The sequence below is a fragment of the Macrosteles quadrilineatus genome, unplaced genomic scaffold (genome assembly GCF_028750875.1).
Source record: "Macrosteles quadrilineatus isolate MER2022 unplaced genomic scaffold, UCM_ALF_1.0 Scaffold_9__3_contigs__length_116548681, whole genome shotgun sequence".
Lineage (NCBI taxonomy): Eukaryota > Metazoa > Arthropoda > Insecta > Hemiptera > Cicadellidae > Macrosteles > Macrosteles quadrilineatus.
Genome location: NW_026542602.1, coordinates 47,332,133 through 47,359,215, shown reverse-complemented (window position 1 = coordinate 47,359,215; position 27,083 = coordinate 47,332,133). Strand labels below are relative to the sequence as shown.

General features: G+C 34.3%; 2 protein-coding genes across 3 annotated transcripts; one reads left to right on the top strand and one right to left on the bottom strand.

The window, feature by feature from the left end:
• The first annotated feature begins 317 nt into the window (after positions 1 to 317).
• Positions 318 to 5,541, top strand: LOC129003211 (peptidoglycan recognition protein 1-like). The gene is made up of 4 exons (XM_054431498.1): positions 318 to 418; positions 1,735 to 1,919; positions 2,355 to 2,585; positions 4,761 to 5,541. The coding sequence occupies exons 2-4, from the start codon at positions 1,805 to 1,807 to the stop codon at positions 4,952 to 4,954; spliced, it is 540 nt and encodes a 179-aa protein (XP_054287473.1). The 5' UTR covers positions 318 to 418; positions 1,735 to 1,804; the 3' UTR covers positions 4,955 to 5,541.
• Positions 5,440 to 27,042, bottom strand: LOC129003210 (TP53-binding protein 1-like). 2 transcript variants are annotated; one of them, XM_054431497.1, is made up of 16 exons: positions 26,944 to 27,042; positions 25,333 to 25,430; positions 24,367 to 24,455; positions 23,192 to 23,321; positions 22,867 to 22,939; positions 22,331 to 22,577; positions 21,902 to 22,133; positions 15,160 to 15,317; positions 14,346 to 14,534; positions 13,624 to 13,722; positions 11,539 to 11,688; positions 9,808 to 9,899; positions 9,282 to 9,413; positions 8,016 to 8,235; positions 7,310 to 7,435; positions 5,440 to 5,594 (listed from the first exon to the last, which is right to left on the bottom strand). In XM_054431497.1, the coding sequence occupies exons 1-16, from the start codon at positions 27,004 to 27,006 to the stop codon at positions 5,524 to 5,526; spliced, it is 2,169 nt and encodes a 722-aa protein (XP_054287472.1). In that variant the 5' UTR covers positions 27,007 to 27,042; the 3' UTR covers positions 5,440 to 5,523. The 2 variants fall into 2 exon arrangements, with proteins under 2 accessions (XP_054287472.1, XP_054287471.1); XM_054431496.1 differs by lacking the exon at positions 5,440 to 5,594 and having other exon boundaries at positions 5,919 to 7,435.
• Positions 27,043 to 27,083: the final 41 nt, after the last annotated feature.

Genomic DNA, 27,083 nt, shown 5'->3' with positions numbered 1-27,083 from the left:
TTCCATTATAGTGACCCAAGACATTTAAACTTCAGAGAGATTTCTTTTATACAGTGTATTCAGTTCCTATGAAAACTAAAGGCAAGTTTAATAACTAAAATAAATTATGAAAATATTTGTCCTACAATGTTTTGCACATTTTTTAGAAAGCTATTTTTGTTTTTTGGCCTGTAGGTATCTTAAGAGTACAGTATAATTTAAAGCAAATGTCTTAACCCTGGGATTACATTGTACTAAAAAGCCCAAAGGTAGCTTAACATTGTATTTAGTTTTTATAATCATTATGTCATTATTGCATTGCAATGGTCAGGAATAGTCAGTTGAAGGTCAAATGTTAAGTTCAATGGGTTATCATTAATATTTTCACTCTTTAATGTTCAGTAGCGCTTTGAAACTAGATGTTACAGAAACATTGAAGGTAATCATAGTTATTTAATGTATATTAAAATAAATCATAGTAATAGTTTTGTAAAGTTACTTTTAATGAAAATATCAAGTATTTACACTAAAATATTTACCCATTTGGGAAATATATATCTTTTTAACTAATTTTTGTTGTTGTTGAAATTATGGTAAATACAGATAAAACATATTATAATAGTAAAGCCAATTTTTTCACAGGACCAAAACTTAGTTTGTTAGTACACTACTGTTATTAAACTGTTTCTATGAGAGGGACCTGAGCGCAATTTGTGCATTTTCATAGGGTACGATTCGGAGGGAAAACATATTTATCCTTTCAAAAATTAAGTTTGTTTGAGACTGTCATTAGGGCGATAAAAGTACCAATTTACAATAAATTAAATCTGTTGCTTTATATCTACAACGAGTGATTTACCTACCCCAATCAGGTTACAGTTGTTATAAACAAGTACAGGTACCGGATAGGTAGCAAATTAAAAACACATATTTCCTAAACTTTTTGTGCCTTTTGTTTACAATCGGACTGTGGTTAAACATTTAACAGAAATATCATCTGTTTCACATTCAAATCACATTTAAATTCACATCCAAATTGTAATAAAATAAACGTTATCAGCAATCTCACATAGTTTATACCATTCAGTTGTCAACAACCTTTATCATGGGTAAGCGCTGGGAGTAAGTTTTATGATATACAATATTTTATAGGGAAAATCATAAAAGTTGCAAAATATCTTTTGAAACGTATAGCTATAAGGGCTCCACTATATTTTGTTTAGAATTATAAGGACCATAACAAAGGAATTTCATTCTGAACCGGCTTTTTTGAAAAATCTGATTTTTTGTTATTTTATGGGCTCCTACAGAAAAATCAAAATTACCAAAAATATGAATAAAATGCCTAGAGATACAATGGATTATTACCTACTTACATACCAAATTCCATCAAAATCAGACTGTAGGTGTGGTCTTTAGTGTACACATCCACACATACAGAACACACACACACAGACAGACATCACTTCAAAAACCACTTTTTTGGGTTCAGGGGGACCCAAAATGGCTATATCATAATTCAAACTCAAAAATGTTGACAAAATAATACTTTCTCTATATACCGTAGGCTATGTAAGAAGTTGGTCAGCATCACTAAATCTTTTGCGACTATTTTAAATGCAAAATTTACAAGGTCTATATTTGTTTTGTTGAAATAAATTCTTGATTCACATAACTTCGCCCAAAATTACACACCCTTCTGTCTCTGCATTGAATAGATCCAATAATCAAATATTTTAATTTATTTTGTTACAGAGCAAAATCGTATACGACCATGCACACTGAGAGAAACGTGTAAAGGCATCCATTCATCCCCTCTCAGACAATGCAGTTTCTCACTTCAGTCCAAGTTGTACTGATCCAGAATCTGTTTTGGTGGACAGTGATGTGCTCGTCTCTTGCGGTACTGCTGCGATTCTTTGTCATCACTAGCGTTTCAAGTAGGTATCATGTTTGACTGTTGATGGAAGTCATACCTATTCATTGTTAAAGGTGTTGTTAGCAATTAGGGTGTTGCAACTACTGTAGTTTAGAAATGAAAAGAACGTGGTTGAATCAAACCACCGAGTGTTCTGATTGTTGCTATTGTCAATTACTGATTTCCGTAAACACAAAATTAAAATTTTTAACAAGCAAAATTGAGCATACAACTTATCGTAAATCATAGCATCTTTTTAAGACGCATCAACGATAATAGTAATAAAATACCCCCGCCACTGCAAATCTGGGGACTAAGCAAATTTAGACCTAATGTAATAGCTTATTCCCTATATGAAGTTTGCTAAAACACACCCTATAGTGACTCAGTGTCTAATCCACAATCTAACCTTGATCCAACTCAAAATTGCAAATCCAAACATGCAATGTTTTCCCAGGTTTTCCTCCCAAGACCAGCACTCAGGGCAAGACTGAAAAGCCGACAAAAAAGAATGTGGCAGTGTGGGTAGTGATACACAGCGGAGGCTGCTCTGGGGGTGACACTGCTCGTCGGGGCTGCAACTTCCTGGTCAGCGGAGGAGGGGAAGTGTCCGATGGAAGGGGGTGGGGCGTCACAGGCAGCACCAACAACAATAGTGTTGATATCTACCTCATCGGAGACTACCAGGGTACGTGACAGCTATAAGAGCTAATATTGTTTCTATGCGAAAACGTTTTTATTTAAAATATACACAACTCTACTAACACTATTATTATACTCCTTTCACAAAATTTAGGTGGTTTGAGGGAAGCGATTCCATCCCTTCTACCCCAACCTAACTTTGGAACAGTAACTGACAGCTGATACATACATTAAGCTAAAAAAGTGGTGGGGGAACACACAAAACCTTCTCCTTAAACTGCCTAAATTTTGTGTACAGATTACACCAGTTGAAATGGGGACACAACCAATAATTCAACCCTTATAAGTGAAGAATGTGTAGAATATAGTGAAATGTATTTTGTAGCTTTGTTCCTTAGAACAGCTGTTTCTTCAGCCAGGATCACAAAAAGCACAATTAATGGAGAACAGCTAGGTCCACTTTAAACCCAGCCATTCAGATATACAGGGTGAATAAAAAGTCAAGACCCCCCCATCTAATATTTTTCAAAGTAAATATACAGAGATATCCTTTTGGGGGTCGTGCAATCTTAGCAGGAAGTTTCTTTTTATGATTTTTAAATTTTTGAGTGTCCCCCCAAAAGGGGGGATTTGGGGGGTAACTCAAATATTTTAAATGTAAACCCTCTTCAAGTGACACCTCATTTTAAAGTGTTTACAAAAACTTAAAGAATAGTGAAAACTAGAGGTCGATATCTCTTCTCTGACCGAAATGGTAGCCCGTCAAATGTTGTGGAAAATCAATGGTTAATATTGGTTTGTAATGGTAATATTGGCTACCATTTTGGATAGAAAAGAGATAGCGAACTCTGGTTTTCACCATTCTTTAAGTTTTTGTAAACACTTCAAAATGAGGTGTCACTTGATGGGGTTTTACATTGAAAAGTATTTAGTTGCCCCCCCCCCCATCCCCCTTTTGGGGGGACACTCAACAATTTTAAACGTAAACCCCCATTTAGTGACACCTCATTTTGAAGTGTTTACAAGAACTTAAAGAATGGTGAAAACCAGAGTTCGCTATTTCTTTTCTATCCAAAATGGTAGCCAATATTACAATTACAAACAAATTTTACCATTGATTTTCCACAACATTTGACGGGCTACCATTTTGGACAGAGAAGAGATAGCGACCTCTAGTTTTCACCATTCTTTAAGTTTTTGTAAACACTTTAAAATGAAGTGTCACTTGAAGGGGGTTTACATTTTAAATATTTGAGTTACCCCCCAAATCCCCCCTTTTGGGGGGACACTCAAAAATTTCAAAATCATAAAAAGAAACTTCCTGCTAAGATTGCACGACCCCCAAAAGGATATCTCTGTATATTTACTTTGAAAAATATTAGATGGGGGGGGTCTTGACTTTTTATTCACCCTGTATATTTTTAAGTCAGTAGAAACAGATTACTGAAATATCTTTACCGCAGATTGTCCCAGCCCATCTGACGTGTCCTACAGATTGTGTTATGTGCAATTCCTGATGTGGGAGTGCTTGAATGTGTACTTTCTTTGTTTGCTTTATTTTTTTAAATAGTTTAATTTTGTGTAATTTTGATGTAATTTGTCATTTGTATTGTTAAATTTAGCATCTTGTGATTTCATTCCTTCGATTGTATCCTTGATTCAGTTTAAGTGTACATAAGGCTATTTCGCCCTTAATTTACCTCTTCAAAGAAAATATTTTTTTATTTTTCATTAGAAAAAACACTGTTGTGGATACAGCCTCAGTTAAAAGCTATGTACAAGATGTTAAAGGTACCTTTTTCTGTTCAAGTAATTATCGAGTCGTCATTTTGGCGTTCGGTTTCGTAGTCTATGACATCATTTTTCACTTTTCACCTAGTCAACAAAACCGGTCGCCATTTAGAAAACTCAAGGATTACTTGGACGGAAAGGTAACTTAACCTCTTGTAGACAATTTGTGAAGTAATCCGGAAGGGAACACACAAAATCGGCCAAAAAGTTTTTCCAGTATTCCACTTAACAATAATTCTTAAAGCATAAAAACAATAATTCTTCTGTTGCCAAAAATACTCCCTTGGCTCCACTACTACTACCACATGAAGTAAGCATGAAAGAAAAGTATAGAGTAAACTGTAGTAAGTGGCAGTTGGCAAATGAACAAATATTGTTTAAATGTATTGAGTAAAAATGAATTACTCTTGTATACTAATATTTTTTCTAGACGAGTCACCCTCAGACAATCAAGTGTCAGCCGTGTCAGAACTGATCACCTCGGGGGTGTCCGAGGGCTTCATCTCTGCAGACTACAAGCTGGTCGGCCACAGACAGGTACAGTCCGCACCAACCACCTGTCCTGACACCAGACTGTACTCCATGCTGCAGAAATGGCCCAGATATGCAGCTCATGTGGAGTGAAAACCCTTAACATGTTTAGCGCTGAAGAAATAAGTGTAATTGTAAATTAAAGTAAAACTCTGCTTCATGTATTTATGCTTCTGTAATGTTTAATTAAATATACTGTACTTTTGGATGAAGTTAGTAGACCTACAAGGACCAACAGTAGCCTATTGTTTGAAAAAAAAATTGAAATAGCACAGTTTAAAATTCTATTTTCTGCCTTAGTTTTAGAAATATGTTGTCTGCAGGTTTGCTGCGGCAGGGTTCTTGAATTTATTGTGCAAGTTTCATGTGTGGTTCATAACAAAACAACCTACATGGTTATAACCATATCTTGTTAGTATTTTCTTATAAGGTATCCAAATGATAGTTATTCCAGGATCATTTATGAGAGGGTCTACTTGATATTACAAAGATATGTGATAAACTAACTCCATATAAACCACAGTGAAGTTTTCAATTATTTCCTGAGTATTGGACGTTTTAATTAAGAAAACACAGACTTCTTTTGTACACAATTTTATTATACATTAAAAATACTGTACCCGTATAAGACTTAGTGGGACAAGTTCTTAAAATAAAATATCTCAACATTGAAAAAAAAACATTACCAAATATTTATTGTCATCCCATATTGTTTTGATGGACAAGCATACTCCTGTAATAAATAAGACACAGTGTGAGGGATACTAAACAATAATAATACTTGATCAACTGTTTAGTTTACAAGGCATATTTTATAGCAATTCATTTCTAAGTAATTAAGGACTAAAACTATCAATTTTAAATTAAAAACTTTCTTGAGCATAACTGGTTACTTTAAAGGTAAACTGTAGTAGTAAATAAATAGTGTAGTTATCAATATCATAATAATTTTTAATGTATTACATTTTTGTTTGTAAATGTAACACGTATCTAAATTTGAAATGCTGATAGATTAAAAAACACATTAACAATTGTTTATCAAACAAAACATAAAAAACTTAACACTAAGACCTGAGAATTATTGTTTTTTTTAATACATTCATTAAACTCAAAATTTGTTTCAGATGTCAAGATTTGTGACATTCTCATAACCACATTTATATTGTTGAAAAACTAAAAATGTATCAACGAGATTTTTAACAACAGAAAAACAATAACAACGATATCTAGATTAAAAGTACAAGATGTACTGGTATACATACACAAATCCAAAATAACATTATTGACATGTTAAGGTAAAAACACAAACATTGCGTGGTGTTGTTTCAGTTTAAACCAAAACCAAAATAATCAATAAGACATAAAAACACAAGTCAGGATGCTATGCCAATCCGCAAAATATTATTTTAAACGCTACTTTGCACCACCTTGTTTGCGTTTTTTGCGCTGACATATTCTTCCTTAAGTAATAAACTAACTTAAATAGTATAACTTAAGTAATATAACTTAAAATAATAAAATATATATAACACAAAAAACCTGCAATAACAACACATTTTAACAATGAAAAGTTTGTACTTTTTTCCAATAGATTTAAATACTACTTGTTCATTTTTTATTTGAATCATGCACACCATTCTATATTTTCCAATCTTTATTATTGTTTAAATAAGTATAATAAGTATTATGCATATTAGAGGTTTGTTTATTCAGTCATAGGTTTTTTTTACTGTTTTTTAGTTCACTTACTGGATGTTATCAGCTAATAAAATATTTTCATAGATATTTCTACAGAAGAAAAAAAACGAAAAAAACTATCAGTTTTTAATATTGCTTTTTAAGATGAAGGATTGTTTGAAACTAAAGGTGAACAAGTCCTGAAACTCAAACATTTTTGGGAAATATATATTTGATCTTTGCGGTGCATTGACAAAACATTAAAATAAAAGTTTTAGTTAAACTTTTACAGAACAGTGCCATGAAGACTGCAAATTAAATTTATTTTGTTGGTTCTTATTTACATTTGTAAAGATTTTTACTCAAAATGTTTGGTTCTAATTTTTAATGGGAGGGAAATCCCATCCTATTCCTGTCCTGGAAAACAGGAAGTAAACATAAATCTCGTGCCGTACTAAAAGTACAATTCTCTCCATACTTATTCCAAACTAAAACATGAGGGAATAAATGGTTTTCACCTCAACGGAAATCAACAAATTTTCTGCATCAGTCCCTGAGACGAATAATCAAAATTTAACAGTATTGAGGTCAGAAAAGTTTTACCGAATAGCTGATTTATTTCTATTAAACTTAAGTTTAAAATATCAGCTATTCGGTGAAATTCCCAAGTTGACTACGCAAAACATGATGGTTAGTACTCTGGAGAACCGTCACCATCGCCACAACTGTTGTAATTGTACAAGGGATGCTCGGTGGGCGAACGCCACTCACCCGTGATGATGACCTGATGAAGCCACGTCATAGACACTAGAGGCACTTGGACACTGCAGGCCTCTGCCACCAGCTCCCTGTCGCAGTCCGTGTCTGCTACTACCACGTCGTAATTGTTGTCTTTCACTGTAACACATGGATGTTGAATGGTAGAGTATATCTATAGCTTGTAAAAACAAATGTTACCTTCACACATCTATCATTTTCTGCCAGCCCATAATCTCAACAGCGTTAAGTCTTTAAACAATAATTTCCTTATTTAAGATCAAATGGTTTAACCCTTAGAGTGCCAGGCGAGAAATAAAAGTAACGCTCAAAAAATGCCGATGATTTTTCCCGAAGGTCGCGCTAAAAATGCCGAGCGCGATCTGGCGATTTTTAGGTTAAAATTTCGTAAAAATCGAATTTTCGATATTTTGACCAACGAAAATCGATGTATCGCATCTAGTAACTTTCGACTCAATGTTAATATATGGGTTAAAAGAATCCGAGTATCCATTCGGTTGTTATGACAACTGTTCGATCATTACGAAACGTCCGGTCAGCAGGACGTTGGCACTTTTGGCTCGTCCTAAAAACGTCCGGTCGGCCGGAAGTCGGCACTTTTGGCTCGTTTTAAAAACGTCCGGTTCCCCGGACGTTGGCACTCAAAGGGTTAAATAATGTTGAAATAATACAAATAACCCAACACAACAACTGAACCTACATGGTCCGTGGGGGTGAAGGTCTACTGAGCCGCCAGCCTTGGATATGAGGCTCTGCCAGAACGCAGAGAGGGCGGGGTCGCCGGACAACGCCAGTAGGAGGTTTCTTTTGTGCAGCGGCGTCAGACTGCGTGGGTTGACTATACAGCGATTTGACAGCGAGTAGCCACCCGAAATGCGCTTCACCCCTCGGCCCGCTATCACCTCCTTCCACTGGCGATTCTGTTGATACCAACAAACTACCAAGTTACAAACTCAAAAGAAAATACAGCAAAATTTGTAAATAATGTAAAAGAAACCTTCTGGAATGTATCTGTAAATAATTCTTTTGATAATAGTTGTTTAATTTTTTTTTAACTTTACAAAATTTATTTGAAGAAGCATTTCCTATGTTTTCCTAAGTTTTGTGGTAATAAACCTTGTAATAATAAAAAGTCCTGGGCAACAAGAGGTAAACATTTCTGGTATTGGAAAAAGGGAACTAAGCAGAATTTTAAAGAAATTAAACTATAGAAACTTCATTAATTATGTTAAAAGGTATAAAACTTTCAACAAGGTATGCAATGAAAGAAAAATAAAATATGTATAATGGTAAATTTATAAAGGAATCAGAAAACAAGAGTAAGGATGCTTGAGGAAGTCTATCATTAAATCTGAACTCGGTTTTAAAAAAGTCACATTAACTTTCCTGATATTAGGGTTGATGACAATCATCTCAAAAGTGGCAAGGAAACTTCTGAATTCTTTAATAACAAATGTATAAATATCATCACAAAATAAATTGTCCTAATACCTCATGAATAGGGTGCACTAAATTTGATTTTTTTTAAAATTTTATTACGGTTATAAATGTACATATAATGTTGAAATACTTACATGATAAAATACATAGAAGGGCATAACTTAAAAAATTAAATTAACCCTTTGCGGACGAATGGCGAGTATAGGTCGCCGCCTGCCATTTTCCCAACTGCAAAAAAATGGTGACATATTCTAAAAAAAATCAAAAACTAAAAGAGTTGATTTTTGCAGTTGAATAGGCGAGTATAGGTTGCCGGGCGCCATCATTTCAACTGCTCTAATGACAAACAATACCCGGCGAAAAATGAGGAAAAAATTCAACCTCAAAGGGTTAAAAAATATTCCAGCACCAATGGGTCCAGGAAATTTCCATCATTGGTATCATTATATTATTGTTGGGGTCCCTAATAGAGTGAGGTTATTCGTTTGAATAAAACAGATATTTGAAAAGCAGTAACTGTTCTCACCTTTGCACAACACATGATGACGATTTGATGAGAGTAGATTGGGACATTATTGACAAGGCACTGGAGGTAGAGCGGAGTATTGCACTGTTTGTCTGTGATCAGGTACGTGTTAGGCAGATCTTCTTTGGTAACCTTTGCAAAAAGAATTATTACAGTACCGGTAACCAGTAGTGTAGTTGATGTCAAATGTAAATACAGGCATTCCAGCTTAAAGTAAGCCTGAGGTGTAAAAAATAAAGACTAATATAATTCAAAATGCTGAAAGTTATGGTAAAAGGTTCTAGTTTAATAATTCATAAGCTTTTAGTTAATTTAACAGTGTAGTGTGGCGTAAATTTATTTTTGCACTAACTACCAATGGTTCAGAAAAGTATACCGAGGTTTTCCAACATGAGTAAAATTACTGTAGAGTCAAACCTTCCAATAGAATAAGCAATTAACTAAGCTATTTTAGTTGAAGTGTGATTTTGCAATCCATCATCTCTAACAAATTTTAATAGTATGTTTGATAAAATATTACACTTACTTCACTAAAAGAGTTGTAAACTTTTCCCCCTCCATTTCTTATTTGCAATTGTAATCTGTTCCTCCACAATTGCTGCTTGGTTCCTATTACATCTACAACACGACAACAAGGATTGTTACAAGAAAATTACATAAATGTACACCTAACTAAATAAAAATGAATTTCAATCCTTGAATCTGTATTAGAATTAAAGGTACACTTTGATCTTAGCCAACAGGCAGAGAAGCGATAAATGTACACCAAACGAAATAAAAATGAATTTCAATCCTTGAATCTGTATTAGAATTAAAGGACTTGTAATAGGCTATAACAATTTATGAATTCCGAAATTACCAGTTAGATTAACACATTAGCTGCGGACCACTCACCGGTGAGTGCTCTAGTTCCTTTCTGCCACCCTGAACGCTCGGCGACATCGCATACACTCCATTCAATTTCTGCGCAGCACACCGGGAAGAACACATTTTTATGTCTGCGTTTAGCTAGGAATAGGTGCTTTATTGTGATGTAGGTTGGTATTAAATTTCCCCGTAAAATCTCCTACTGGCAAGCTTAGAAATCAACTTGTTGTCCCGCCTTTCTCCCTCCTATTGGCAATACAATGGTATCAGCTAGTTCCAGACAGTGCTGCTATCTGTGAGTGTTTCAGCAAACTACGTCGACTCTCATTGTAACGCATAACATCATCGCACATCATTTGCTATTTGTCAGACCGAACACCGAAATATTCGAAAGCCAAATGGGTTCGTTCAAAGCTGCCTCGGACCGGGGCTACGCCTGCCATTTGGTGGGCCACAGCGAACGTGTTAAAAGTACTTGTAATATAACATTCTATGAATACTAAAATTACCAGTTAAATGAATGTTAAATTTTGTTAAAATATAATAACCAAACTTGTAACAGACTGTAAGCTAATGATATTCAAATCAAATCTTAAATCTTGAATTTAAATAAAATCTAAAATTTAAATCCCAGATCTAAAATCTATGTACAGTTTTTAGATAAAATATAGAATCTAATGTATGTTATCGGTCAGGGACAAAGCACCCTAGTATTCAAGTTAAGATACTACTATTTACTTTGTTTGAACCAATTCTACAACTAGTTATTGATTTTCATAACTCTTTGAATTGCACCGACAAGATTATGATTATCTTATAACCTAATCACAGAGTGAATATTTAAAAAAAATCCTTCCCCCCCAAAAAAAATATATATTCCAAATTGAAAATCGGCATCAAGAAAGCACTAGCCAACCTGTGCATTTACACTTTATCCTCCTCAAAACCCACTTAGTATAAGTACAACCTGTACAGTTAATACAGCGTAGATAGTGCGCCATTAATTTAGGTATTGGTACTTCAGGAGTAGATGTGGGTTTTCATTTTAGGTCATTAACCTTTTCAAAACATAATGTTAAACTTATATTTTTCAGACAGAAGTTTTTCACTGAAAAAGTGCACCAATGATTGATTTCTTGATAACCACAAACAACTAAATGTGTAAAAAAACTGCCTTTACACATCCAAATTTTGGTTTAGCTGATTCACCTTATAAATCAGCTGAATTACACATAACTTTAGGACATAACCTAGAGGATTGTGACATTATCACAAAGCTAAAGGCTTGGTAACTGGCAGGATTTGAACCTGAGGACTTCGGGACATAAAAGCCCTGCACTCTACATGACTGTCACTTATGTTTATAATGAAGTAGTTGATACTGCCTCACCGTCAGCACTGGATGTTCTGGGGGATTCATTCAATTCACGAATCCTCACACTGTCCGTGTAGGTAATGAGAAAAGCACAGCCTGTGAACAGGTTACTGCCCGGCTCTGGTATGGGACCCAAATCACTGACAACTGTAGCTTCAGCTTTCCCTGTAATTATTGGAATCATTAGTGACTGTTTATGTTTCCTTGTATCTCAATCAAGGCTTCACCATTTGTTTAAAATTATTCATTAAAATTTATTAAATTTTTATTAAAATTTATTTCACAGGATAAGCCCTAAATAATGGAAGGGTTTCTTTTCTCAATGGAAGTAAGTTACCCTACAGTAAACAAAATCCACAGACAAAGTCCAGAAACAAAATCTTTAAAAAGTCCGAGCTATCAGAGGCCAATTCACAAATAAATATGTTTCAAAATAACTTAGTATGTATTTAAATTAGTAAAAGTAAAGATTCTTTCATATTTTTGTGACCAATAAATTGCAATAAATAAATTACACGCAAGCTTAAGTGCTTATTGTAACCTGAATATGAATTAAGGGTGAGTAAATGGAGTGAGATGCCTTGCGTAGCGTTGTTACTGACTAATACCCCCGCCGCAGCAATCCTACAGACTAAGCGAATTTCCATTAATTGGATTTACACTAAAAAATCTCATTAAAAATATCACATTTATTCCCTACTAGCAGAGTACCCGTCCTTCGTTCGGGGCTGGCATATAAGTTTAAAATGCTTATTGCAGTTATACTCAAGCTTTGCGATTGCAATGGGGAGGAAAAAGTTTGATAAAATTTGCTTCTTTAAATTTACGGTATACTAATGGTATTACACATCTACCATAGCCATAATGTTCTACCACTTCACCTAAACAATAAAGAAAAATTAATTATTACGAATTCACAAAAAATCAAAAATTATTTATGACATCAAAAACATAAAAATAATCATAAATAATCCTACTTTGACAGTTCTTATTGCGTATCACAGTTTTTTGTTGCTGCTTAGCAAAAAAAAATATTGTGCTGCACCCTGTTGGTAAATCTTATAACTTTTTAATGCTTTTGTATATCATAGAACCCACTTCTTTAGTTGAAACAGCTGACTAAATATTTTAATTCCCTTTAAATATGAATACTCATAAGGTTAACATGGGAAACTACAGAGCCACTGGGGCGGAGCCCGAAAGGATTTTTGAGATAAGAATATGCCTATATGTTAATCGGGAATGTGAGCTATCATCATGCCAAATTTCAGCCCAATCCGTCCAGTGGTTTATGCGTGATTGAACTTCAAACAAACAAACAAACAAACACACAAACTTTCACATTTATAATATTAGTAAGAGTAAGATTTAAATAGCATTAGTTTAACAAATACTTAGGTTTGCAGCGACAGGGAGGGTTAAAAGTGTTTTTAGTAAAAAGTTAAATAGTTTAGTATGAAATTATTAAGGCAAATGAAATCTTTTTATAAGATAACCTTAGTATGAAATTAATGCATTTTCCAAATTTGATCAAAATATGTTTATAAACAAGCAAACTACAAAAAGTTTACTCATTCTCCATAAGAATAACATAGGAATTTTAAATTTAAAATTTTTTTGAATTTTCTCCGTAAATATTAGGCGCATAACGACGCTTCAATATACTAAATTGTTTGTGTTTTTTTAGCTCTACAAAGTGATTTGGAAATAAATTGCAAAATTTTATGTGTTTAGGGGCAAAATTGGGAAAAACCAATTTTCACCCCATAAAACCCCCCATCAACCCCTGTTCCCATGGTCTGATCATGCTGGTTTGCGAACACGTTTGAATAAATGTAGGTTTACACATTTATACCAATTTCATCAAAATCGGATCATTTTTGCTCTAATTATTGCGCTAACGGACACATATATAAATATATATATATGAATTTGAACGGATGGTGTTTTTGGCCTCTGGGAACCTCAAATGAAAAAGTAAATCGGTCCTGGGTCCAGGTCTTATCATGAGAGCTACGGTAATAGCTTATTACCTATATGGGACATCTGCTAAAAGAGAGCCTTTTGAGCTTATTGTGACCTTAAGCTGATTATTACTACCTTTCTTCTTGAAAGCCATGTTGCCTCGGCTGTAAGCTAGTTTTGTTCTCGTAGTTTCAGCTGGGAAGCACTCTATATCTAGTGGTTTTATTTCTTTGCCTGAAACCAATATCATGTGGTAAAAAACAATATTATTTTTGATAGCTGGTCGTTACAACTGACATAAATAGGTTGTATTCTAGTGTGGCTCCTCTAATAATACTAAACTAGTCACTCTCTTAACTATGAAACAAATAATGGCTGATATTATCAGAACACCTTGTCAAGAGATAAAAAAAATACCAACAGTTACTTCACATATAGAATATGTATCATAAGTCAGAAAGGCCTAGGTTTTAAGGTTTTCAGGATTATCTTAATGGGAAAGAGACCCTGTGGTTAAATAACCACAAAATCCCTTCACTTGGTCATAAGGACCTAGGTCTTAGGAATTTTTCCCGGTTAACAGGTTTACATCAAGGGAAAAAGACCCTGGCGAAGATTTGGAAACTTTTACTGTCGCTGACTGCATTTTCAACCCAGACGCTTTGAGTTCATAACCTGCTAGACTCTGTGGATTGCCAACACCAAGTATCAAATGTGTTTATCGATTTATCACTTTACTTTCTATTATGAAATCATTATTGACATAAAATTTTAAATAGGATTGTGATTGCATCGAGTTTCAACAAACAGCTGATAAACTTAAACTAATCTAGATGGCGCTGTGACATTAAAATCACCTCTGAGATCAAGACTGCAGGTGCTATGTGTGGAACTATCAGTGTCGCCATAAGTTTCCTCAGGCCCACTGTACGTCTGACCATGACTCGTACATGGTTGAGGTGTCGTCTGCCGCTTCTTTTTGCGTCCACTACCGCCGTTCACCGGTGTTCGTGCTGACCTCTTGCGTGGATGTACGATGATGTTCTCTGAAAGCAATACTCATTATATATTTAGGAATTCTGCAGCCAGGTCTGTTAGAAATTAAAATTGAAGCATTATTCCTTTTAAAAATTATTTTCAAAATTATAATGGCTTTACTACTAAACTATCTTTAAATTTCTTGAACCAAAATGTCAATTGATGAACTGTTGACAAAATTAAGGTAAATTTCTCAAAAGCATTTTTTTTATTTAAAAATTAGATTTCTATGATGTATTATGAAATAGGCTTTTACGCCCAGTAAAATTAGCTCTGGAGAGAACAAGCAATTAGCCTATGTAAATGATTGATAACTGAACAATTCCAATTTGCAAATTATTGTCATAATTTTGTAATGGACAATTAAACACTTTTTAGGCTTGAAGGATTTTTTTTACATCGCAGTTAAATTTATCCACTGACAAAGTGCTGAAGTAAATTACAGTGTACAGTCAAATTTGCCAACTTTTTAACCATGTCTAACAGGTGCGAAGCTTTACCTTAAACTATAGAATATGTTACATAATCTAGCTCAGAAACAAGAACTAAGGGAAAAAAGAATTCTGAATAGTAGAAAGGTGGCTCATTTACAAGGGGTGTCAACTTCAGTATCCAAATGTCAATGCTACCTACCCAATGAGAGGTCATTAAAATTGACAGCAGCAGCGGCTTTCTGGGCCTCTGGCACTGTTAACTCGGTGACAACCGACTGATTTAGGGCAATGCTGTCAAACTGTAGCTCGCGTTCGGACTTGTCTCTCTCCACCATGTATACTGGCTCAGGTCCGCTCCTGCACAGAAAATCAATGTCAATAGTACGCAAGTTGGATTTAAAAAAATGAAACGTGCATTGAATATTGTTAATTCTGGTTGATCAGCCTTATTTGAAGACTTATTGTATCCAAACAAAACAATTTAATATTTTAAGAAATATATGATAGATTTAGATATAAACCATGAAATAATTATAGGGATAACATAAATATAACGGTACAGTGTCAGTCATCAAGCTTAAATTCTATCCACATAAACCTACTTACTTACTTATCCATAAACAAGCTTAGCTTCTCTTATATTTATTTATTTAATTACATAATTATTAATTAAATTCAGCTCAGGTAAAACTACAAAAAACAAACAAAAAAACATCCTTTTTATAAATAAAAAATAAATACTATCTATTTCATCCAATGTATGTATAAAGCAAAGTCTGGGTGTAACCTGGAAACTCTAAGGAGGTGAACGTAGGCTGTTTGATTAACAAACTGTCCGAGAACACAATTTATTTAGCTACAGTACATATTTTATCTTGGTCAAAGTTTGAGGGAGAAAATAGTTACTCACACAAAACTAAATTCACACACATTCTTTAACTAATTTTTAAAATTTTTTGGAATTCACAGCAAGAATATACTATTTTGGTTTTAAGGTTGGAAATAAATAACTGGGAAATGTACAAGTTAGTTCCTACAACCAACAAAACAAACCGAGAAAATTGTTCCACGATCATGGTCAAGTTATGACCATCTTGTCAAAATAGTGTTAGGGTGGTCACAGACTAGGAATTTTGACAAAACTGGGAATCATACATGAATTTTTTGTACCAGGAATAAAACGGGAAGTATGTGTGAATTTAGAAACTTAACCTTTATGCTATTTTGATTTAATGTGGATTTAAGACTAACATAGAAGAGTGTAACACCCACAGACTGTATTTGCTTGAATAAACGTTCATGAAACTTTGTTAGCTCATGCAACAACTCTTGACCAGATCCCATCAGAAAATATCAATGACTCGCTTTTTAGTAAAAAAGTAACTTGGCGACTGGGAAATCCAAGTTTTGCTACTGGTAAAATGTGCAAATCTCCAGGAGTTTAGTGTGGTCACTATGAACAGATAAAATATAATTTTTTATTAAAATTTTAATATTATCTGAGATAGACAACCGCTTTATTCAACGCTCCAATTAGTTTATCGAAGAGATGTTGAGCTTAGGGATGGACGAGATTGGATTTTTAGTTCGAGACGAGACGAGACGAGATTTTTTATTTCTCATAAAATTTCGAGACGAGATCGAGACGGGATTTCCCTTCTCATACACAACGGGAAATGCACGTTCAAAATTTTTACCTGATTTTGTAACATTGTTAGATGACTGTTTAAATACAAAAATAATGATAATAGGCAAGAATATTTACAATCTTTTATTAAAAAACATCAGCATAACATTTTTTATTAATCACGCCTAACTTATTAAAAATGCCTACGATTAGGAAACATAGTGATATCAGTTAGGATAGAGTTCAACTTATCCTAAAATAAAATAAATCATAAAATAATAGTAATATTAATTTTTATAAAATAGTTAGGTACTTGTTTTGACTTTTTATAGTAATAAAACATTCCTCACACTGCTTACATTTAACAAAACTTCTCAAATGTTATTAAAGTAATATTATTAAAATAATTAAAGTAATATTTACATTTAAGAGGCGGCAGGAGTCAACCACCACGCTACTGGCAGGGCCTGCTATTTAACATGGGACTAATTTACTTTTCACTTAACTGCAATTAAACGATTGCGTATTTGGCATGGATCAAAAAGTAGTATTAAAAAGCATAACTTAACCTACGTGTAGCATGCAAAAACATTAAAAAAAAAATTTTTTTAATTTGTTTTTGTTGAAATAAAAAATATTATTTTCCATAAGGATTTGACAGAACTAGTTCAATGTTACAGTAGGTAAACGTTATCGTAAAATTGTGAAATTTGGCTTACAAGTAACCTTATATATTCAGTCTTAAAACTACTTTTTAGTTTTCTTGAAAAGTGAATTGGTTTCAATGTTTTTCGTTGTTTTAAAATAACTCTACAACTGCAACCCCCTCACGCGCAGCGCGGGGCGGCGTAACAGTTCAGCGTTCTCCACACAGATAGCACTAGCGTCGATGTGAACGAAAAGGCGCGCAAAATACAAATTTTAGTATAAACCCACACTTAGCAAAGTCTACATCGGAAGATCAACAATTTTGGCAGTGTCAGTATTATTGAGTTGTTTCTATCAAACCGTGATGGGTCATCTGAAGAAGTTCCCGTCGAGGACGAAAAAGCGGAAGCTGCCTTCCTATTTAAAAAAATACTTTGATGATAAGAAGTAAGTATGCATAATATTTAGTCTTGATTTTAGAATATGCCTGGATACTATATAGGAGACTTATTGTGGTATTAGTACTGTAATTCAAAAAAATAATTATGTGCAATTCAATTAACTTCACTGTGACTTAAGAGGGACTTTTAAATGAGGCCTACAATAATTTGTAGTAGGTATTTACTGTCCAAACTTAAAAAAACATATATTTTTTGTCAGTTTGACGTTTGACGCATTAGCATTGTACCATCATATCTCTTGTATTTTCAGGAAAGAACCAAGTCACGATGGGGAGAAAGACGCAACAGAAACTTCTCACGTCTCAATGCTGTGTGGTCGTAGAATAGTGACAATTAAAGATATTTTCGATCAAGTGAAAGAATTAGATAATCATAGTCCTACAGGTTGTAGTTTCAAAGATTTGACATTTTTGCGGGAAAAGAGAGTTGGACTGAAGAGTGGTTTTGTATTTAAATGTTCCATGTGCAACATAACAAAGGTTATTTGGTCAGAAACAAAGAAAAATGATTTGATGGATATAAATACAAGTGCTGTTAGTGGAACTATGGCAACAGGTGGGGGCCATGCTCAATTAGAGGAAGTTTTTTCCACAATGGACATTCCCCCGATGAGCTCATCATCATAGCTTGTAAAATGATCATTCATTTTTGTACATATAATTATTTTTAATACATGTTTGTTTTGATTTTTTTTTTTAAAGACTCATTAACATCAACTACATTGTAAAGCCGAAATAAATAGTTTTCTAAAGGAAAACATGAGTATTGAATTGACCATACCCATTTCCATCAAATTATTTAAACTCAGTTATATAAATTGAGTGTAAATGAAAACTCAATTCCATAGAAGAACTTTTAACGTAATGTAATAAAACATATATTGAAAAAACAACAATTAGTTATGGTATCTCATTTATGAAATAAATAAAGTAATGAATAAATAAATAAATAAAGCTATGAAATAAATTGCATATTTGCATAAACGTAAAATTTCAAATTTAATTCAGTTTTACCAAAATAATATAGTAATAATTACCGGCTTCTCGCACGCACTACATACATTTTAAAACTAAAAAATAAAATTTTAAAACGTATAAATTAAATTTGTACGTTAAAAATTAGCGTAGAATTCAGGGGTGCCCATCCCCCCCTAGACTCATGACGCACCCCCCCCCCCCAAATTGAGCAACAGCCCCCCCCCCCATAAATGAGGTACACAACAAATGAGAAACATTATTTCCCCGCCCAGCACTATTTGTAAAACTAAAAGAAGTTTTATACATTTTTTTAGATATTGAAAACTTAAACCCAGTTAATCTATATAAAAAAGTTATGGTTATTTCTGTACATTGCTCAGAATTATACATATTTTGGGTTATTTTTACGTTTTATACATTGAATAAGTTGAAACATGTCTTATCTCAATTAATGTCCGTCTGTCACGGCCCAGAATGCATTTTACGCAGCCTACTCTAAAGAAAACTAGAGTACCGATTATGATTCTAATGGTTTAATTGTATTCACAGGATTGGCGAGAGTGTCCTTAGCCATTAAAATATGGCCTCACTATTATGAAAATAAAATAACGGACGATCAAAAATCCAATTTTTTGTGATTTTTCTAGTTTTTTTCCTCCATGTTTACTACATACGTAATTCATGAAATACTAATAATCTGTTAAAAGAACAAGTCATATATTAAATTACGAACAGCTGTTTTGATAAAGATTCATTTTTCTAGCTGTCACTGATATATTTAAATAAACTAGCTGTTACCCACGGGCTTCAACCCGTTTGACTTCATAAGTATTATAAAAAACTATTGATTGGTTAAGTTAAGCTGAAATAAAACAAAACAGAATACAGCAAAGTTACAAACAAATAATCACACCAGATTTTAATAAGGTAATAAATTGAAAGAATAACATACAAATAAGAACAGCTGAGGTATTTTTAACATTAAGTACATGGAAAGTTCCCTTTGAAACGCAATTATGACCTTAAAGGGCAATTTATGAAAAAATGGACAGTTTTGCACAAAGTTTCTCGTCATGACGAACATTTTAAGCAAATGGTTATTGGGAGTGTGAATTGTAGTTTTCTCAAAAGTTCATGGGTACTTTTGGCTTTATATACTGTATAGATGTTTTTTATACGAATACTGTGTAGGCCCTAACCATTTCTGATCACGTTTGTAAGCAAATCCAAAACCCAGTGAGAAAAATAACCGTGTGGCTTTGGCTTACATAACGCGTTTGACTTATCACGGGTACTAAAATGTATATGTAACTGTAAATTAAATTGAATAACTAGCCATCATTCAGGTCGGGAACCGGAGATTCTGTGTGTATCAAGTTGTACGTGAATTTTGATTACCGGGAAAAGGCCTTGAATCAGTGTTGTACAGGACTGGGAAACTTATCTTTCTATATAAATAAAAATAGAGTTTTATAGGTCACCTCAATTTAAGGAATTTTGTATTGCCAGAATATCTGTATAGCGTCCTTAACCTCTGCTTAACGAATTGTGAGCGTCTTTATCTTGATATAACGACCCCTCTCCCTCCCTTTGGAAACATCATAGCTCCTTTGATGAAAATGAACGGAAACAACGCTTGCGCCAACAATCGTCTGCTCCGTTTTACACTTCTGTCTGCTGTGCGCTATGTTACAACAGATTTAAGATACAACAGCTGGGGGATGATGACGATAATGCTTAGTAAACTGTGATTGAGTGATTAGTAAATATGAATTGAAGAGAAACCTAATAAAGAACCTAAGAACAAAGAAAAGGAATAACAATATTGTTCTCGTCACATTTTTTTAAGAGTGTTTTATTATCTCTAAATATAATTTTACACATTTTTATTACTAATCTATCAACTCCTATGCTGTGATACAGCACCTACCGGTAGCCTATCCGTCTATCATGAGCAGTAGCTTTTAACACTTTCTAAAGGGTACTTTAATATTTACATTATTTATAGCAATGCATCAGTGTTTGGCTAGTTATTAGTTGAGTTTGAGTTGGCCGTAATTTAAACGTTTCCGTTTGTACAACTGAACCAAGATAGATGATTTGAAATGTACAATAATAATGATTGTGCAATATTGAATTTCGTTTATAAAAATGCAAATCGTGACGGGTTTGTCATCTGTTTATTTATACTATAATGGATTAACCGTATTTTCATTACCCCCCTCCATATTCACTCAGGTAATCGAGTATCTACACAATAGTGTTAAGTATTGTAGCCTATGCTACTTGATTGTATTTTAACGAGTTTTATGTCAACAAAGCGTTTTGTGCCGAGTCGCAGTGTAGCTGGACGTGTCTGTACCACGCGTTATCTTTATCTATCACAGCAGTTGAGCCATTCCGTGCCCTCCCTCTAGATCTCACGTCTTGCTAATCTTGAATAATAACTTCCTACACGAATCCTAAACTATCCTAAAATCCTATTTTAACTAATTGAATTCAATAATATAACTATTGTCATTAATTAATCAACTTTATATCTGGTGACTTCATAATATATTTTTGATTGTCGTCACGTTAAACACTGTTAACTTTATTAATTAACTAATTTTATAATTAACTTTAGCCACCCCCCCCATTTGAAATTTTGCAACCCCCCCCAAGAATTTCAATGACGCAGTCTGCGTCACAGCCCCCCCTTGTGGGCACCCCTGTAGAATTGCAGGCCGAATGTTTGTTTGTGTAAAAAGACAGATTCATTCGACCCGTCGCGTCGGCCACAGTATTGCACCATTTAGAAATGTACGAACTGTCCATTTTTCAACACTGCTCTAACCATGGAAGTTACGATCAATAGGCTCAAGGTCAGAAACTAGCCGTGCGGGTTGCGGACCGTACAAATGCAGGAGTCGCAGATTGACGATTTTCAACCTGACTCCTGCCGCCTCTTAAAGAATTAATTAAATAAGAACGCCTTCGTAAAGGAAACGCAACTACAACACGCTCCTGTATTGCGGGTATTGCATTGACTTCCTGCAGGCGTTTTTTAATTTTTTTTTTTTTTTTTTTATTCTCGTCTCGATAAAAATCTCGGCTAAAAAAAAATCTCATCTTGTGTAACGAGATTTAAAATTTCCCGAAATTTCGAGACTTGACCATCCCTATTATAAACAGAAAAAATGCAAAGGACTTTTTAAGCACAACAGATATAATTGATGAAAAACTCACATGTCGACTTTGACGACCAACGCCTCCTCGTACTCGCCACTCTGAGTGGCTGCAAGGACCAGAGTGCCTGGAGTGATGATGTCTGCTTTCACAAGCTTGGAGACCGGGGTGGACTTGACCTGACCATCACAGAACTGAACCTTCACCTGTGCTACAGTGAGAGGCTCGGACACCCAGCCCGGGTAGTATATACCATCAGCTCCCCATCTGGCCATCACAGGCTCTCCCTCACCTGCACAAGGGCATGTTTGATATAAATATTACTACTAGCAATGTGACATGTTTCAAATGAATATGACAATGACAAGATTACTTTAAATAGCCTGAGGATGTGTACAAAATGGAGTGATAATAAATGTTTAAAATGTTAAGAACACAGTTGCATCTGACGATGTTACGCGTATACAAACTTGTCTGCAATTTCCTTACCTTTTCCCACAGTTTGGGCTGTGTTGGAACTTCTGTTTCTTCGTCCCACAGCCTTGGGTGTCTTTGATGGTTGCGCCTCTTTCTTCGACTTGAGAGGAGTTGTGTCCTGTTTCCGTCTGCTCTTCACTCGTCCTCTGGACTGCATGGTGGGGGTACTGGATGCCTGGGGGGCAGCTTGGGCTCCAGAACTGGAAGTTTCTTCTTCTAATTGTCCACTGGACACAGTACTGCCTGCCGCACTACTTGTCTAAACCAGACAGTACAAGATAAACATTAGGTATGTGGTCTTGAAGTGCATGGATGTAAAGATGAGAATTTAAATTGTTAGTATTTGTTTTATAAGGGTTAAGTTAAAATGTATAACTGATTGCAGAAAATACAATCATTACCATTACCGAGAAACAACAATCACCAAGAATAACATTATCAAGAAATAACAATCACCAAAAATAATTGAGGTTAGGTAAAAAAGGCTGGGAGAGTTTTTTTTTAAACTATTACACTAACTGACCAAAATCAAATAATTAATAACTTACTTTTCGTCCTCTTCTAGGAGTAAGGGTCTTTGCGTCCGAGATTTCTTCTTCAATCACTGGTGAACTGCCATTTCTGAAATAAAAGTAATAAACTATTTTAAAACCAATTTTTATAGAACAAATTTTTAACTAAAAAGATTTAAACTAACCATTGGAAAAGCTACTTCTGGAAAGTGCTAATACACAATATTTTTATTAGAGCCCAGAAGAAGATGAATCAATGCAAACACCAAGGAAAAACTTAATGAAAAATATAACTTTATAACCAAAAAGGGTGTATAGCGTTATACAAACTCAAAGTTATTACAGGCACTACGATACTCACACAACTGGGCTAGAATGAGCATGTCGGTCGACGGGGAAGTTATGATCACACTTTCCACACAAAAGAACCACATTCTGGTTCTGCTTTGATTCAGGTAATGGAAAAGGTTTTACAAACGGTCCATCCCAGGCTGAAAAGAAATAACTGAATTAATCATCTCTTAAAGGCATGGCTGACACTAAATAATAGGATGAGGGTAACAAAAATAACCTTTCTAATTATTGTAACTAACTGGTTTTGATGTTTGCAAGTTATCTTTCATAATTACAACGGTAAGTTTAGTTTGGCTAAAATATTTATCAAAATTTGGTGATGGTGTGCTGAGACCTTTTTAGTAGTAGGCCTATTACTTATAGAAGGAATTGAACAAAAACATGTTTTGAAATAGGTAGTATGAATTGTGACTTAAAAATATGAATCTGTTACAAACTAAATAATTAAAAATAAATGTAAACCATTCGTTTGATGCACGAGTGTGAGATTGTTCTGTCAAAGTCTGGAAAAAATACTACATTTCAAGTGTAACCATCAGAGCCAAAACATTTAGAATGGTTAGGATTTCTAAAATGTTTCGATTGTAGCCGTCAGAGACAAAACATTTAGAATGGTTAGAATTTATAAAATATTTTGATTTTAACCGTCGACAATCACGCATCAATAGTGCCAACAAAAACTAGTTTTCAAATCGTTTAAAAGTATGTCATGGTTTTTTGTCCTAGGACACTGGGCACGAACCTGGAATTGTTTTTCACATTACTTCGGGCTAGACCTAGGGGTTACGGCATTATCACTTAGATAAAAATCCATTGGTGATTTGGCGGGATTTTAACCCAGGACCCCAGAAACCGGAGTCCCGCGCTCTAACCACTAGACCAGCTCGCCCCCCAAAATATGTTATGTTAAGGCAAAACATGATCAAAACAGGTATTACTGAATCATAGAATAATTCCTTAAGAGTCCTTGGAGTCCTTCCAACTCATAAAACAACTAAAAAACTACAAAGCAAATTTCTAATCTCACAGTATACTAGATATTTACATTATGATCACTTTGGTGTTTGAACAACTATTTTTGGATGATAAAATCTTCAGCAGCAGTTTGAAACTATCCAAGATGGCCGCTAGCCTCCAAGGACCTTAAGTTGAATGAGCAAACAGGGTTTAACAACCAATTACCTGGGTTGCTGCTGGCAGAGGAGGCCGAGGATACTGTCGATAGTCTAGAGCGGAATGTTTTGCCTGGCAGTGGAAACGGACCAGGTAGCCTACAGCATAACATTTTCCATTTAGAATCAATCAGGTGATAGGTAGCCAAGATACTGTTGAAACTTTACATTAATTATAAACTAAACTTCTGTTAGGATAGGCTTTCCTGAATGAGGAAGAGTTTGAAAAAACAACTTAAAAATGTACCCTTGTTTTCTACCTTGCATTCTTATCTTGGCTAGGTATGTTTTGTCTGGTAATGAGAATTAAAATGTTTAGTCTTAGTCAATAGTAACTTTTCCAATTTTGACATTAATAAGTTGCTGAATATGGTATTTTAAAGCAAGAAGAAGATATTTGGAAACATTCTGACCATTGCAGAGTTATTGAGTGACAAATATCTATGCTGGAAGATTGCACGAGAGAGCTATGGATGAAACTAGCGCACCATGTGCTGTTTGTGACGTCACAATTCCTAGTAATGGTAAATATTTATTGGCAAAGTAGGATATTACAGGATATTAACTGTAAACTGGAATATAGTAAAACTAAGAAACTGCACACTCAACTTATAGCAAACAGTTAGAAAAAGTTTTTTAATAACAAAATAGTTAATTCATCAAATGTGAGTAAAGATTCCTGGAAAATAGTATACATAGCCTAACAAAGGAAGTTGTAACTCATGATAACCAAACAAAATACAGTTCTATATTTCAATTTTTAAATTGCCTTAAGTAAAATAATCATCATAGTTGCCAATTTAAATTTTGTAAATGAGTAAATAAAAATATAACCAAATTAATCTGGTACCAAAGGTATCAGTACCGACATTTCACCATCGATTCTCGGTCCCGGTACTTTTCCCAAGAACCGGTGGAACCTTCATTTGACGTTAAGTACCAACCCATCACTATATAAACAAAATGCTATACTTACCCTACATAACCGGCGCTAGAAGAAGATTTGGCGCTGGTAGTTGAAACCATTGACGTGCGTCCAGGTTTTTCAACTGGACGTTCTTCTTGAAATACAAACTGTAAGCATGATTAAGAGATATGGAATAAAAAGAGAGTAATTAAAGTAATTTATGTTAAAGACAACATAGAATTAAAAAATGGTGAAATACATATACTTCAAATCTTGAACCCATATCTTCTATATAAAAATACACAAGCAGTTTTCTTTTCACAGTCATAACTCGATAACGGCCGGATGGATTTTAACGTTTGAGGTGTCAAATTGGTATTTTTACGTAGATGTGCAAATACGTCTCAGTATATTAATAACAGGCATCACTTAAGTACAGTTAAGGGTCAAAGTTTAAGAACAGTGGCGCTATCTGTCGTCAATATATTATTAAATAATGGATAGTTTTGCGCAAGGTTTCTCGTCATGACGAACATTTTAAGTATATGGTTTATGGGGGTGTGACTTGTAGTTTTCTCAAAAGTTCATGGGTACTTTGGGATTGATATATGGACTAGCAGAGTACCCATTCTTCATACGGTGTTGGCGTATAAGTATAAAGTGTTGGTTGCAGTTATACTCTATCTTTGTGTTTGCAGTGGGGGAGGATAAGGCTTGATCCAATATAGTTGAGCACACATTTCAACACATAGGGAAATTAGAAATATATTTGCTCCACTAAAAGTGTCAAAAATAGGAGACTAGATTTTTTACAATTATTATTCTTACTCTTATATTTTACGGCAGGGGTATAAGCACATGAAGAAAAAACTAGCTCTTTTAGTTATAAGTACAATGAATAGAGATAGTTCAGGACAAGGGAAGTGTTGATTCTTGATACCACCGATATAATGTTCCCATGAACGCGGGACACAATGATGATGTCCGTAAGACCGCAGGAGATAAACAGAATTTTACCACGATCACAGAAGACAGTGGTGATGTTATCGTGACCTAGAAAGATATTAAGCATCAGTAAGATCTCCTAGTACCTATTTATTATTGGAAGGGTTTGCACCGACGAACATCGACAACGACAAAAAGTCCGGTGGGGTTGATGTTTGGAAGAAAACTGCGGAATTCGTTAGATGTGTTGAGACCTTCACTAGAGTCAACGTTGAAACCTACCTTTCGCACAGCCCAACAAGGACGTACATTTTTCAAAGGAACCATAAGAGAGTTCAAAGAAGGTGAACATGTTTTGGTAAGAGAAATGGTGAAAAATGGCAAAATTGTTTGGAGAAAAGGTGAAATAAAGAAAAGAATTGGAAGAGTGATGTACTCCGTTGCTGTTGATGACATGCTATGGAGACGGCATATAAATCAACTTCGGAAGATATAGAATTTACAATATGCTTTGAATTATTTCATGGCGGAAGAGTTTGTACTGTCTTAAAACAGATATATTTGTTTAAATAGTTTTCAGCTGACGTAATAATTTGTTTTTGTTTTGTGTTGTTTATGATTTTGAAATGGAAGTAAAAACTATGTAACATAATGTTAGTTTCATTGTATATTTAAAACTGTTTATATATTCACACATCTCTACTTAAAACCCACAACTGAATATAAAACCAATACCCCTTTGATCTTGAAAGATGGCATCTTCGTCTTGCTGTCGATGAACCATGACCCGTATGGCATCACTGGTAGTATTTCTGTCTCCGTATCTGTCCCACTATCTACCTGTAGAATGAACCGGTCTTAGTACAATATGATGA

Excerpts from the sequence above, each read along its gene's own strand:
- LOC129003211 (XM_054431498.1), top strand. The coding sequence starts at position 1,805 with ATGCAGTTTCTCACTTCAGTCCAAGTTGTACTGATCCAGAATCTGTTT. Across the intron at positions 1,920-2,354 it reads TGTCATCACTAGCGTTTCAA|GTTTTCCTCCCAAGACCAGC; the intron begins GTAGGTATCATG and ends ATGTTTTCCCAG. Across the intron at positions 2,586-4,760 it reads CCTCATCGGAGACTACCAGG|ACGAGTCACCCTCAGACAAT; the intron begins GTACGTGACAGC and ends TATTTTTTCTAG.
- LOC129003210 (XM_054431496.1), bottom strand. The coding sequence starts at position 27,006 with ATGCCATACGGGTCATGGTTCATCGACAGCAAGACGAAGATGCCATCT. Across the intron at positions 25,431-26,943 it reads CATCTTTCAAGATCAAAGGG|TTTGTATTTCAAGAAGAACG; the intron begins GTATTGGTTTTA and ends TCATGCTTACAG. Across the intron at positions 24,456-25,332 it reads TCTAGCGCCGGTTATGTAGG|GCTACCTGGTCCGTTTCCAC; the intron begins GTAAGTATAGCA and ends GTTATGCTGTAG.